Here is a 14,238-nt window from a genome sequence, read left to right as displayed (position 1 = left end):
CGCAGGCGCTTCGTAAGAGGCTACCGGAGAGAGAAAGGGGTTTAACTGGTCTGGGGTCCCTGGAGGCGGCGCGGGCAGACGGTCGGGGATGCTGGGGAGGCGCCGCATGGGCGGGAGCGGCCGGGGCAGCGCCACCGGCGGGGGGTGGTGCCGGTGCCGGAGCCGGTGCCACCGCCGCGTGCGCAGCGGCGACGGCCCCGCAGCCCGAGCGGGCGGCAGGTGGGAGCAGAGCGGGCCGGCCCGCCGGCGGTGCAGCGGGGCGGAGTGGGGAAGGGAAGGGATGGGCTGCGCCCCCAGCATCCACGTCTCGCAGAGCGGCTTGATTTACTGCCGCGATTCGGACGAGTCCAGTTCCCCCCACCAGACCACCACCATCTCGCAGGGCACGGCCACCCTGCACGGCCTCTTCATCAAGACAGACGCTGCCGACTCCATCCCCGCCGTCCTCGCCTACCAGAGCCGGCAGCCGCCGCCCTCCGGCGACCCCCGCCGCAAGGAGCGCAGGGTCCCCGGCGCCTCTGCCCGGGCCAGGACGCCCCGCTGCTGCGGCATCGAGACGGAGATCCAGACCAGCAACGCCAGCATCAAGGTAAGGTAAACTGAGGCCATTCCGGGGGATGGTCCCTCTGGGGGCTGGTCTGGGTCCCGGCCGGCCGCCGCAGAGGGAGGACAGAGACAGAACGTCCCCCGCCTCCGCCGAGGAGAGAGATGATGCTTCGGCGGGAGGGATGCAGCTGCGAGAAGCGGTTGCCCTGGTGCCCACTGACTCACCGCAGCTGCGGCGGCCGGGCCGGGTCGGGCTGGCACTGCTGCGGGGGGGCCACGTCTGGAGCCCTCCCGGGGCCGAGCACCAGCCGCCGGGCCTCTGGGGTCTCTCCGCCCCACAGCCTTCGAAGGGCTCCCGGGTTCTCCTCTGCTGAGATGGCTCCTGAAGTTGGGGTGGAAAGGGTTTGTTTTGAGTCCCGTGGCTGACGGCAGAGAGTGGGCGTCTGGGAGAGGTATTAATATTCCGGAATAAAATCTACCCTTGCTTAACTGTCAACAGCAAACAGCCTGTACTTGCCATTGGGTGTTCTTTATCCCGTTTTCTTCCCCCTGTATCTGGTTAAAATGAACTGTTGCTGCTCGATGCTGATGTTCAGCTGAGAACCGAACCGTTATGATTTACACACACGGGCACATGACACCGCGCTGGTGTAGGGCTGGGGGATACTCCGATGAGGGGCAGACAGGGGCTGGATCTGTAGAGTCACCTCACTGCCAGTCTGGAAGGCTTGGGTCTCCCTCTCAGTGGCCAAGATAGGCGCTGCAGTAACCTGCTTGTTAACATATTCACTTAAGTTTAGCAGTTAAAATAAAGTATTGCTTTGTTGTTTTTGTTTAGTTGGTTGGTTTGGGGTTTTTTGGTTGTAGTTTGGGGGTTTGTTTTGTTTGGCTGGGTGTTTTTTTGTTTGGTTTGGTTTTTTTTGTATCAAAGTGGATTTTAAATTCACTTCTCTGAAAGTTTGCTTTGTTGTCCCGTTACAAAGTTTATAATCAAAACAAACAGTGTCAAGATCCCAACTGCACCTTACCTTACTTTTCTGTTGTACCACTAAAGTAGGATACCATGTCACAAAGTAATCCCATGGACTTAAATAGATCCTGGGTTTTTTTTATTTATATAATTAAGAAATTAAAAGATCATGTAATCTTCAAAAGTCAGAAGTTACCTAAGGAAAACTTGTGAGAGAGATCACAGAGAAAAAAAAACCAGCACAAAAAAAAAACTAACAAAAAAACACCACCACAACAAAAATCAACGGAAACAAACACTAAAAACTACCACCACAACCCACATTCAGTTTGTTTGTTCAAACACTGAGAAACTTGCAGAATAGTCTGCAGTTACATTGACTATTTTACTCACTCAGAAACCCAACTTGTATAATCAGTGACAGGCATAAAGACCAAGCACCACTAGAGTAAAAAAAATGTTATATTTCTTGGATTTCTGGAATTTTTTTAGATTTCAGAGTAGAATACTTAAGGCAAAATACCATATAGAGACGTGGACAAACTGGAGAGTTGGGCGGGGAATAACCTAATGAAATTTAACAAGGGAAAGTGTAGAGTCCTGCATCTGGGCAGGAACAACCCCAGGTTCCAGTATAGGTTGGGAAATTACATATTAGAGAGCAGTGTAGGGGAAAGGGACCTGGGGGTCCTGGTGGACAGCAGGATGACCATGAGCCAGCACTGTGACCTTGTGGCCAGGAAGGCCAATGGCATCCTGGGGTGTATTAGAAGGGGGGTGGTTAGTAGGTAAGGAGAGGTTCTCCTTCCCCTCTACTTGCCCTGGTGAGACCCCATCTGGAATATTGTGTCCAGTTCTGGGCCCCTCAGTTCCAGAAGGACACGGAGCTGCTGGAGAGAGTCCAGTGCAGGACAACAAAGATGATTAAGGGAGTGGAGCATCTCCCTTACGAGGAAAGGCTGAGGGAGCTGGGTCTCTTTAGTTTGGAGAAGAGGAGACTGAGGGGTGACCTTATTAATGTTTATAAATATATAAAGGGTGAGTGCCACGAGGATGGAGCCAGGCTCTTCTCGGTGGCAACAATGATAGGACAAGGGGTAATGGGATCAAGCTGGAACACAAGAGGTTCCACTTAAATTTGAGAAGAAACTTCTTCTCAGTGAGGGTGACAGACACTGGAACAGGCTGCCCAGGGGGGTTATGGAGTCTCCTTCTCTGGAGACATTCAAAACCCGCCTGGACATGTTCCTGTGCGACCTCACCTAGGCGTTCCTGCTCTGGCGGGGGGATTGGACTAGATGATCTTTTGAGGTCCCTTCCAATCCCAAACATACTGTGATACTGTGATACTGTGATATTTAATGTAGAGGAGAGCAAAATACAATTTTTTGCACAATTATTTAAGCCGAGATTTGAAAAAAGTTTTGGTTTTTTTTAAGTGGTTATACACTTTTCTTTCTTAGGAATCATTATTTGTTATTACATCATGTACTCTTATAAACTAATATATTTGTCAACTTTCTGATTATTAAAAGTGAACATTTTTCACATGCTTTTGAGCATCGTATTTGGCACTGTAATATTTTTCCGATAGTTTCAGTTCTTTTTACAATTTTAGAGTCCCAAGCACCTAAGAGAGATGATACCTTTTTATTTAATAACTGTATCAATGACATAGTAGAAATGTTTCCATTCTTATAAGAATTCAGATCTTTAAAATATTTTAGCTCTTTTTAGATGGAGTTAGAGCCTCCAGTCTTGCTGCTACTCCTGGCACAATTTCCTACATGTTAATATCATACTTGAGTATTTGTGTGGCCAAAGCAAGTTTAGAATATTACAGAACTATCATAAAAGCAAGATAGTATTTGATACTTGGTGGGCTCTAAGAAATGGCAAAGTGTGGAGACACAGTTCTCCAGTAGTACCTGATATCAGAATTTATTTCCACAGAAATTCTAAGATGAAGCAAAACCAGAAAAAAATGTCTAGTAATACCACATGATTTAAACTACTGTAGTTCTTTTTTGCATGTATTAGCTGTGTTGCAGTCTCATCTAACTGTATTTAGGGGACAAAACAAACCCATGGGTCAAATGGCTGTTAGCACTGTTATATATTAGTACAATATTTAAGTTGTGCAACTATTCAGTCCACCTAAACCATACTGTTTCGTTTGTCTTTATTTTCTCTTCAAAACTGTTTTTTAGTTGTTTACCCCATCAAATATTGCATTATTTACATTTGACCCTATGTTTATACAGTATTTTAAAACTCAACCACACCATAATACTAAACTGACTTGAAGATAAATCAACCTGTAATGATTTCAACCTGATTTAATTCAAATAAAAACCATCGTATCCTGCTCGCACCACTTATAAGTAACAATTCAGCAGACCTAGTATATGTGTGTTTCTTTGTGGATCTCAAAAGGCTGGTAACAAATATCAACTGGTTAGCTGACAAAGATGTTCAGTGGACTTGTGAAGTGTTACAAGATGCACCTGCACCATAATTTGGAATAGACCTGCAGTTTCTGGTGCCCAGCCAACCGCAATGTTACTAAGGTACTTGGGCAGAAATACTCGTGTGAAAAACAGACATTTCTTGACCACGTTCCCTCCTTAGTAAAATCAGTCAGTATCATGGCAGCAAACAGTGTTAATATCTCAAAATCAGCATCAGCTTCGTATAAAGATACAAGCCATTTAGCTTACATCACTGAGGCATACTATTTGGCATGAGATGATACTGTTGTAAAATGGCTGCTTGACTCATTGCTCAACTATTGCCAGTTCTGAAGTGCAACATTACCAGCTGTTCATCAAGAAGTAAACAGCTTCTTGAACACTTCCTTGAGGATTTGAAAATATAATAAAAGTTCATCTTATTTATGTTTACAAATACAACTTCTAATTATGGCTGAATGCAAATCTCAAGCAAAAGTATATGCGTAGATGTGCTTTTCTTGAACATCTTGATACTAAAATGTTAGCCAAACTTAAAGACTACAAGAACAAACAAGTCTTAAGGATCTTGTTGCTAACATATAGCTTAGCGAGAGAAAAAAAAAAAAAAAAAAAAAAAGGAAGACGACCCTGTACATTATCTTTTCTTCTTGAAATGACAAGAATCACAGGTATAATGGTTTAGTTCTTCTTATGCTTCTTTCTTCTTTGTGGAAGAGAAAAGACTGTTTATGAACCTCTCTTGAAAGTTAGTCACACTAGCAACAAGTTTTATCAGTTTTCAGGCTTTTCTGTAGCAAAAGAATTATTAGAAGCAAAGCTCAGAAATAAGAGGAAATACAAGGGGACTGTATCTGTTACCAATGTTGACCTGTGCAGGTGGAAGCACTGAGGAGAAGGATGTGCCCCAATATGTCAGGCTTTTACTTTTTGTTGTTGTTGTTTTGTTGGTTGATTTTTTTTTTTTTTTTTTTTGATCTAGGAGAATAGGGGAAAGGATGCAGCTGCCAAATGCAAAGTGCTATGGCAATCATTGAGAAATCCAGGTATGGAGAGAGTTGCATTAGGCCCACAGGTCCTGGAAAAATGCAACCCTAAGCATTGCTTTGATTTCAAATACATCATCATCTCTTTAAAGCAGCATCACATGTAAGCAAAGTCACTGTACTTCTTGCACTTCTTGTTTTATTTGAACTGTACTACTGTTTAAAGTGGCTGCTACTATGTTCTGTAGAACATGGAACATACCAGATGTGAGGCAGCCTTGGAAAATAAATCTCCAAATTCTGTGATTTAATGTGGTGAATGTCCCTTTCACAACTCAATAGGACATCTAAGACATCAGAATCCTCTTGGAAGTCCTGAAAAACTGTCAGAAAAAAAAACCTGGACATGCCAAAAAGTGATTAAAGTTTAGCCATATCTGAAATGTGTTACAGTGCAGAGCCGTTTTAGTTTAAGCTAGCTGTTCTGGGAGGTGCAGGCCTGAATATCTCTTGCCATAAGGAAAATTGCTAGTAGAGAAGTGCTTTTATTGGACTAAACCCAGACTTCTTAAATGAATACAGGACTTCTGCAAAGATTTGCTGTTCCATATCTACCCTGTCCATTCTGCCTCCAAATGGTGTAGGTAAACTTCAACAAGCACTGTGGTTGTGCTCTTGAGCAATAATAATCAGGAGAAGATTTACAGAATGGAGAAAACAATTTCCTTTGAAAATAATAAACAATTTGGCAAGGGAAATAGAGCAGTGTGGTAGATTAAACTTACTTGGTATTGAGTCACGCAACATTTTAAACTTCCAAAACTGTTCTGCGAGGTAGATGTTTATACTATTATATATAAAATACATCTTCTTCCACCCAACCCCTTTAGTTTGTATAGAAAAAGAGATGTGTTGACAGCTTGTAAGAGAACAAAGAGCCTCAACCGTTTTGCCGCTAAGGTCAACAAGTGTCTCAGGACCCCTGAACCCCTCTAAGACTTAGAATCTTAGAATCATTTTTGTTGGAAAAGACTCTTAAGATCATGGACTCCAACCATAACCTAACAGTGCCACTAAATCATGTCTCTAAGAGCCTTGTCTATATGTCTTTTAAACACCTTCAGGGATGGTGACTCCACCACATCCCTGGGCAGCCAATTCCAGTGCTTCACCATCCTCTCAATGAAGATTTTTTTCCTAATATCCAATCTGAACCTTTTCTGGCACAACTTGGGGCTATTTCCTCTCATCCTATCACTTGGTCTAACACTTGGGAGAAGAGACCAACACCCTCCATGCTACAACCTCCTTTTCTCTAGGCTAAACAGACCAGCAGTTCCCCCAGCTGCTCCTCATAACACTTGTTCTTCAGACTCTTCACCAGATTCATCACCCTTCTCTGAACTCTCTCCAGCACCTCAATGTCTTTCTTGTGGTGTGGGGCCCAAAATTGAACACAGTATTTGAGGTTTGACCTCACCAGCGCCAAGTACAGGGGGACGATCACTTTCCCAGTCCTGCTGGCCACACTATTCCTGACACAATCCAGGATGCCATTGATCTTTTTGGCCACCTGGACACACTGCTGGCTCATGTTCAGCTGCTGTCAATCAACACCACCAGATCCTATTCCACCAAGCAGCTTTTCAGTCACTCCCCTAAAACTGTAGTGTCACATGGGGTTGTTGTGACCCATGTGCTGGACCCAGCACTTGGCCTTGTTAAACCTCATAAAACTGGCCTCAGCCCAATCATTCAGCTGGTCCAGATCCCTCTGTAGAGGGATCAAGGGGGATCAAGGCTCTATGCCCTTGGGAAGCAGGCAATAGGTTTGAACTCCTGCAGCTGAGAATGCTTAGTGATCACCAGGGTGTGATACAGAAAATAGGCACATAGTTTCCCATTTCTCTCTTCAGATGAGGAATAATCTAGTCCTCTATCATACTTTCAGTGCTGTTTTAGACAGCTGAGTAATTGAACAGGTTTAAGTTGTGAAATGAAACACCACATCTGCTCTGCCGTTCGTCTAAGTGAGAGGCAAGACCACCTTATGTAAACATTTCCTTTCAGGTGGCCTGAATGCCTCCTCTGTGCCTTGGACATCACATTGAGATGATATGTTTGCCCTATTTGCTGTAATCAGCATTTAAACACCTGACTCTCAAAAATGTTTCCTGTTCCTGGCGGGGGTTCTTCAGCTTCTTCAAATACATGGCAGATAAAACTAACACTAAAGGCAATGCAGGCCTACTGATGAACAAGGTGGGTTCCCTGGTGACAGAAGATACAGGGAAAGCAGAGTTACTGAATGCCTTCTTTGTCTCTGTCTACTCTGCCAGAAGCTGTCCTGAGGAGCTCTGTACCCCTGAGGCCCCAGAGGAAGTCAGGACATTGGAGGAGTCTGCCTTAGTTGATGAGGACTGGGTTAGGGAGCAATTAAGCAATCTGGACATGCATAAATCCATGCATAAATCCGCATGGGTGCTGAGGGAGCTGGCTGAAGTCATTGCTAGACCTCTCTCCATCATTTTTGCCAAGACTTGGGAAAAGGGAGAGGTGCCTGAGGACTGGAGGAAAGCAAATGTCCCTCCAGTCTTCAAAAAGGGCAAGAAGGAGGACCCAGGTAACTAGAGACCAGTCAGTCTCACCTCCATCCCTGGGAAACTGATGGAACAACTTGTCCTTGGTGTCATCTCAAGGCATATCAAGGATAAAAGGGTCCTTAGGGGCAGTCAGCATGGGTTCACCAAGGAGAAGTCGTGCTTGACCAACCCCATAGCCTTTTATGAAGACATAACCAGGTGGATAGATGACAGTAAAGCAGTGAATGTGGTCTACCTTGACTTGAGTAAGGCATTTGACACAGTCTCCCACAGCATTCTCACAGCTAAACTGAGGAAGTGTGGCCTGGATGATCAGGTAGTGAGGTAGACTGCGAACTGGCTGAAAGAAAGAAGCCAGAGCGTCGTGGTCAATGAGACAGAGTCTAGTTGGAGGCCTGTATCTAGTGGAGTGCCTCAAGGGTCAGTACTGAGACCAGTACTATTCAATATATTCATCAACGACTTGGATGAGGGAACAGAGTGAACTGTCAGCAAGTTTGCTGATGACACTAAGCTGGGAGGAGTAGCTGACACGCCAGAAGGCTGTGCTGCCATCCAGTGAGACCTGGACAGGCTGGGGAGTTGGGCGGGTAGAAATCTAATGAAATATAACAAGGGCAAGCGTAGAGTCCTGCATCTGGGCAGCAACAACCCCAGGTTCCAGTATAAGTAGGGGAATGACCTGTTAGATAGCAGCATAGAGGAAAGGGACCTGGGGGTCCTGGTGGACAGCAGGATGACCATGAGTCAGCACTGTGACCTTGTGGCCAGGAAGGCCAATGGCATCCTGGGGTGTATTAGAAGAGGGATGGTTAGTAGGTCGAGAGAGGTCCTCCTTCACCTCTACTCTGCCCTGGTGAGACCACATCTAGAATATTGTGTCCAGTTCTGGGCCCCTCAGTTCAAGAAGGACAGGGAACTGCTGAAGGGAGTCACAGAAGATGATTAAGGGAGTGGAGCATCTCCCTTATGAGGAAAGGCTGAGGGAGCCGGGTCTCTTTAGCTTGAAGGAGACTGAGGGGTGACCTCATCAATGTTTATAAATACATAAAGGGTGAGTGTCACGAGGATGGAGCCAGGCTCTTCCTGGTGACAACCAGTGATAGGACAAGGGGCAATGGGTGCAAACTGGAATACAAGAGGTTCCACTTAAATATGAGAAGAAACTTCCTCTCAGTGAGGGTGACAGACACTGGAACAGGCTGCCCAGGGGGGTTATGGAGTCTCCTTCTCTGGAGACATTCAAAACCCGCCTGGACACATTCCTGTGTAACCTCATCGAGGTGTTCCTGCTCTGGCGGGGGGATTGTACTGGATGATCTTTTGAGGTCCCTTCCAATCCCTGACATTCTGTGATTCACCTTCTCAGGGGACTTGCTATTTCAGGCAGGTTGCTGCACCTGTTCTGCATCCATGAGTTCCTAGATCAGGTAGCTGCACCAGGCTGGATCATATAGCATAGTCATCTGTGAAGTAAGGAGTAATGCAAGTGCATATTTTCACAAACTTGATAATGTCCTGAATTTTGTGTAATGATACCTAAAGCCTGTGGAAGTTAAAAGGAGTATTGTTTCTAGATCCTAGTGATTTCTGAAATGCTGTGTGCTCATGGATGGGCTTGTCAGATTAATATAACCAGAGCTGAGGACATTAATACACCTTAATCCCATACAGAAAAAACAACAACAACAACAACAACAACTTTAAGGGGTCTGTTTGGTTTGTTGTTGCTGTTGGCTTTGGGTTTTGTTTGGGTTTTTTTTATGAAAATCTTCACAGTACAAGGCAGACTTCGTGTTTGAATGACTACCGTAATCTCATTTTGGATTATCTGCAGGCTCCCTCAGACATGCTGTTACTTGAAAATTCAAGTCCAGGGGAGTAAGGATTTGGTGAAAGTGTAAGCAGTTGTGTGAATAGGAAGCAGAGATGGAAAAGAAACCATGCTTTGGGTTAAATTTTACTCTGGGGCCACCTTGCACTACTGCCAGCACTCAGGGCACTTTACTTTCCATATATATAGGCAATTCTCTGCCTGTATTTCCAGTCTGCCTTTTGGTCATCCCTCTCTTTTTTTTTTTAAGATTCAGATCTGTCTCCATTACAGATTTTTTCAGTGTAGTCTGGAGTGAAAGAAGCATGGTGTGTGTGACATTTGTAGAATTATCTTTGATGTATACATAGCTTTTTAAAAATTGCCTTCAGCAAAGGCTGTATGTACCTGTGTGGTTGCTAGGAAATAGCATGTGAAGTGTTTTACAGTATAGCAGAGCTTAACTCTTTCTGGGGAGTGTTGTCATGGTGACTAAACCCACTGTTTTCTGAACTTCAAAATAAGTCAATGGTAGCAGGATTATGGCTTCAGAAAACCCACAGTCACCTTTACAAATGTCAAGATAAATGTATGGGCCACTGTGGAATGCAGTATGTGTGTTTGAAGTGCATTATTTTGTGGTCGAAGGTATGAGTTTACAGTAAGGACTGCAACCTGACAATCTCTTGTGTAGTATTGTCTCACTCTGGCCCAGTTTAGTAGGTGCATTTCTAGCCCAGTAAGTCACCAGTCTTACAGGGCAGCAACAGCCAACTGATCCCTTGTTTCTCTGAGGACATTTTCTTTGGGGCAATTCTCACAGGCCATAAAGTACAGTGAGGTCATTTTATAGAAGCTTCCATGACTCCCACAAATCGCTGCTTGTTTTGGCTTGTGAACCCTGAGTCACCTGTCCTTTTGTGTGAGGAAGAAGTTCTGTCTGGAGATACATTTTTAATTCTGAGTAAGATGGCATACTGCACAGCCTTCTGGAGGTAGTGTCTAGTGCAGATAACTTTCTTCACTTGAGAAGGCCATTAGTCCATTTGCTCACAAGCTTTATCTTTCCTTTGCAAGTCAAGCATTTGTGGCAATCACTGCTTCAGCTTTCAGCACCCAATTATTTATAAATCTCTTTCTCATCTGTATTGTCAGCTAAAAAAGGATGAAATGTGTTGGAGACATTCTGTTCTTTTGGATTAGTCCTGATTCTGTGAATAGACAGTTACTGTGGAGTAAAAAAAATATCCCCATATATCTCTAGCCACTGATTTGGCTATCCAGTAGCAAATATTTCACACCCTGAATATAGAAGACATAGGATTTAGATTTATGCTGGCAAGCTTCTCAGCTAAACGGTACTACTTTAGAATCAGTCCCAATATTAAGCTCTTAATGATGTGAGTTTCTCATGTTAAAAATGCAGAACTAATTTTGATGTAGAATTACAATTTGTCAGTCGTCTCTTAGCCTGGATTTACACTGCATGTGAAGAGACAGCTTTTTTCTAAAAGAATGGGAAAACTGGACCGATGTCAGTTGGTTTCATAGCATGGAAGAGTGGAGCAGAATTTGCAGAGATTTGAGCTGCCTGAACTCTAGCACACAGAATTCACAGAGAATGCAGCCAAGTATGAGATTATGTAGATATCATGAAATTGCATTTAAATAAGAAATTGAAAAAAACAACAGGTATCTAGAAACTCTGCATTAGTAGGGTCAGTAATGTCCACTGTAACCTAAGGGAACAAGATGAAATGTGCAGAATGGACTTTAGAAACAATGTAGCTATTGGAAAACAAGCTATTAAATCGCTGTTTATAAGTTTAGGACAAACTGTGCTCACAGCCACTTTGCATATAGAGCTGTAACTTCCTAGCCTTAATTACAATTTATTTGTTTATATTTGGGGGAAAGGGATCTGATTCCTTTCTCATTTCATGCATGTTTTAATCAAAATAGTGATACACTTACCAGAGGCATAAGTTTTAGTGCTATAAAAAAATCAGTTTGATTAAAAGTGAAATTTGGCTTGAGGTCTCTGAAGTTGGCTTTGGACCTCCTACCAGCACTCCATTTTCCCTTTGCTCTTAGGTCTGCCATTTCGCCACAAGGACAGCAAAAGGGACGTTCTTCTTCCCCTGTCATGGATTCGGAAGGCTGTCTGAAGGCATTGTGAACTTGAATTTGTCAATGATTGTCACTGTCAGGAATTACGTTTAATAATCTTATGTCCATTTATGAAATGCAACTTATCAAGCCATTGTGCTAGTCAGAAAACGCCAGAATCTCTTTTAGAAAAGGAGGGAGGAAGTGAGGCTTCAGCTTTTGTGTGTGTTCACTTACAAAGTGAATCAAGTATCTCTTGAAACTCAAAGGCCCCAGGGTCTGATGATGTGGTGGCAAGGGTGTTTTCTGGAAATAAGACACCAAATTTAAATTATCGATTTTAAAAGAGTCTGAAGAGGTTCTCCCACATGAGTCTCCTACCTCCTGGACTGTTTGCTATTATCACTTTCTCTGAGACTGCTTCCCTGAAATCCATCCATTTCCAAATAAACCTGTCTTGATGTAGCGGCTGGTTGGAGCAGCTCGAAAATGCTTCTGTTCCCACAGATCTCTGGTCAGCAGCTGCAGCACAGTGGTGGAAACCTGGGAAATCTTTGCTATCTTTAGTCTGGAGGCTTTTGCGGACATAAAAAGGTCAACTAGAGTACTATGAGGGAACAGTGGATTTTTAGAGAAGAGATGGATGAAGTGAAGATCTGAGATGAGCTAAGCAGAGTGAGACATTAGTGTCCAAGTGAAAGGAAAATAATCAATCTAGCCTAAGTTGGGATGGTTGTGGAAGAAGCAGCTGTTATGGACTTGAGGAGGCCAGGATGGAGACTTAAGCCAAAGGGAGTGGGGCTTCAGGGACACTTGCGTAGAGAGTTAATTTGGGAAAAAGAAAGATTTGTCTTGATGGCACAGGAAGCCAATGACCCTTGTCAGTTTTGAGGAGATGTGGTGTCTGAATCTAGTGATTTCTGTCCAGATCTTGTAGTTACAGAATAAAAATGTAGCTCGCAACTCAGTGCTGAGAAATTTTGTGGATTTCAGTGATCATCTTGAACATGCTGTTTCTGGAGTTTGTTGTAGTTTTAATGGACTTCTAAAACAATTCATCACTTTCCCTGCAACAGGGCATGCGTAGGTGGCGTTCTGTGTTACAAAGCTGTAGTAATATATCCACTGCTGCCTGAAGTCACCTAATGGTCGGTGGTCTTCTCTGGTTCTCTTTCCCATCCCATCACCAAAGCTGAGAACTCTTTCTGAAGCTATGTAATTTAATATTTGAGAGCAAGAGAGAAGTAACTCATATTTGTCTAGACATATTGAAGAGCACTAACCAGTCTGTTTGCCAGTGCAAGCTCTATACTCTTGAAAGCAAAAAGCATTCTTAGCTTCAGGTGTTTTTTCTCCTTGTCTGGAGTACTGCTCTGGGCAAACCATGTTGGTTTGTTTTGGTATCATGATAGTCGGGGGATGAATGTTGGTAGCTAAATCAGTGCCTTTACTATAAGACAGAAAAGCGAGCTTGCAGGGAGAGTCATCTTGTCCTGAAGAGAGCTTCGACAAAACAGGGGATAAGAAACCCCACTCCACATGCCACCACCCCATTGCACCTGCCCCCACTTCCCCCTTAAAAAAAAAAAAAAAAAAAGCCATACCAGAACAAACAAAACAAAATCAAAACCCCACATCCAACTAAAACCACCAAGCAGGACATAATGATCAGAATTGTTGTAATATGAAGATATCTCTGGCACCACTTTGTGAAATGACAGCATACACATCTACATTCCAGGCCCAAATAGGTTAGTGCTAGAAGACTCAAGCAGTATATTGGGCCTGTGGGTTTGGTGGTTTGGTGCATGGGAATGAATTTCATCTTAATGTCTGGTTTATTTTTTTTTCAAAAATGATTTTGAATAAATGTTGACAGTTTATTTTGTGCAGCAGTTTCTTTGGTGCATTCAGCCATTTTTGCTCATTTCAATGTGAACAAGCTAGCTTCTACTACTCTGTTCCTTCAGCTGAGCTTGGAGTCACGTCTGGCAAAATCCTGCAGTGAATTATAACTATATGTTCCTCTCATGGGTTTGGGTCCTCATGAAAGTAGGTGGGAACAAAGTCTGGTATTTCAGTGTGTTCGTGGGTTTTGTTCTGATACCTACCATTTTGTCTCAACACATGCTTACAGAGTGCATGAAGAAAAATTAACAGGTGATGAGAAACTCTCTTAAAAAGTAGTTCAAACCAAGAGTTTTAGACTCTGGGCTTACATTTGTTTGTTTTTTCCCTATGTTATCAACTCAGAAGGTTCCTCTGTTGCCTGTTGCAGATACGTGTTAACTAGAAAAAACAATGTACATACAGATGGTTTTTGGCCTTCTGGCTTTTTAGTGGCTTGGGGACCATCCATAGAGTTCAAGGAGTTCAGTAATAAATCAGCTTCAAAGAAGGGAATCATTTTCATGGACTCCACCAGATTTATACAAGAGGCTATTTTTAGATCAAGGATTTTTTCCCCTTAGAACTATAAGATGTCTGTAGCCTGATCTCAGATTTGAAAAATATGCAGTGCTTAAATCTGCTAACTCCTTAAAGGCCATTCATTCCTGTTCACTTTATTGTTAATTTGATTGCAAATAGTCTGCAGATAGCTTAAATTGAAAAGAGCTCTGTACTTCTGTAGCTCACATGTAAAGTCTTATCAGAGAACACTGTTTTCCTGCATGGTTAATGCGGATGGTTGCCTGTGAAAGGATGACCCTTAATTGCCATGGTCATGCTTATTCTTTGG

At 43.5% G+C, this 14,238-nt stretch overlaps 1 protein-coding gene across 1 annotated transcript in view; it reads left to right on the top strand.

The window, feature by feature from the left end:
- Positions 1–280: 280 nt before the first annotated feature.
- The window catches only part of PDE8B (phosphodiesterase 8B), a gene marked incomplete at both ends in the record, with an annotated part of 75,336 nt that continues 61,378 nt past the window's right edge, over positions 281–14,238 (top strand). The window contains one exon of the mRNA XM_080362535.1: positions 281–589. Coding sequence (XP_080218661.1) covers positions 281–589 — 309 coding nt within the window. The remainder of the gene's footprint in view (positions 590–14,238) is intronic.

The sequence above is a fragment of the Nesoenas mayeri genome, assembly GCF_963082525.1.
Source record: "Nesoenas mayeri genome assembly, chromosome: Z".
Taxonomy (NCBI): Eukaryota; Metazoa; Chordata; class Aves; order Columbiformes; family Columbidae; genus Nesoenas; species Nesoenas mayeri.
This window is presented reverse-complemented; position numbering and strand designations above follow the sequence as displayed.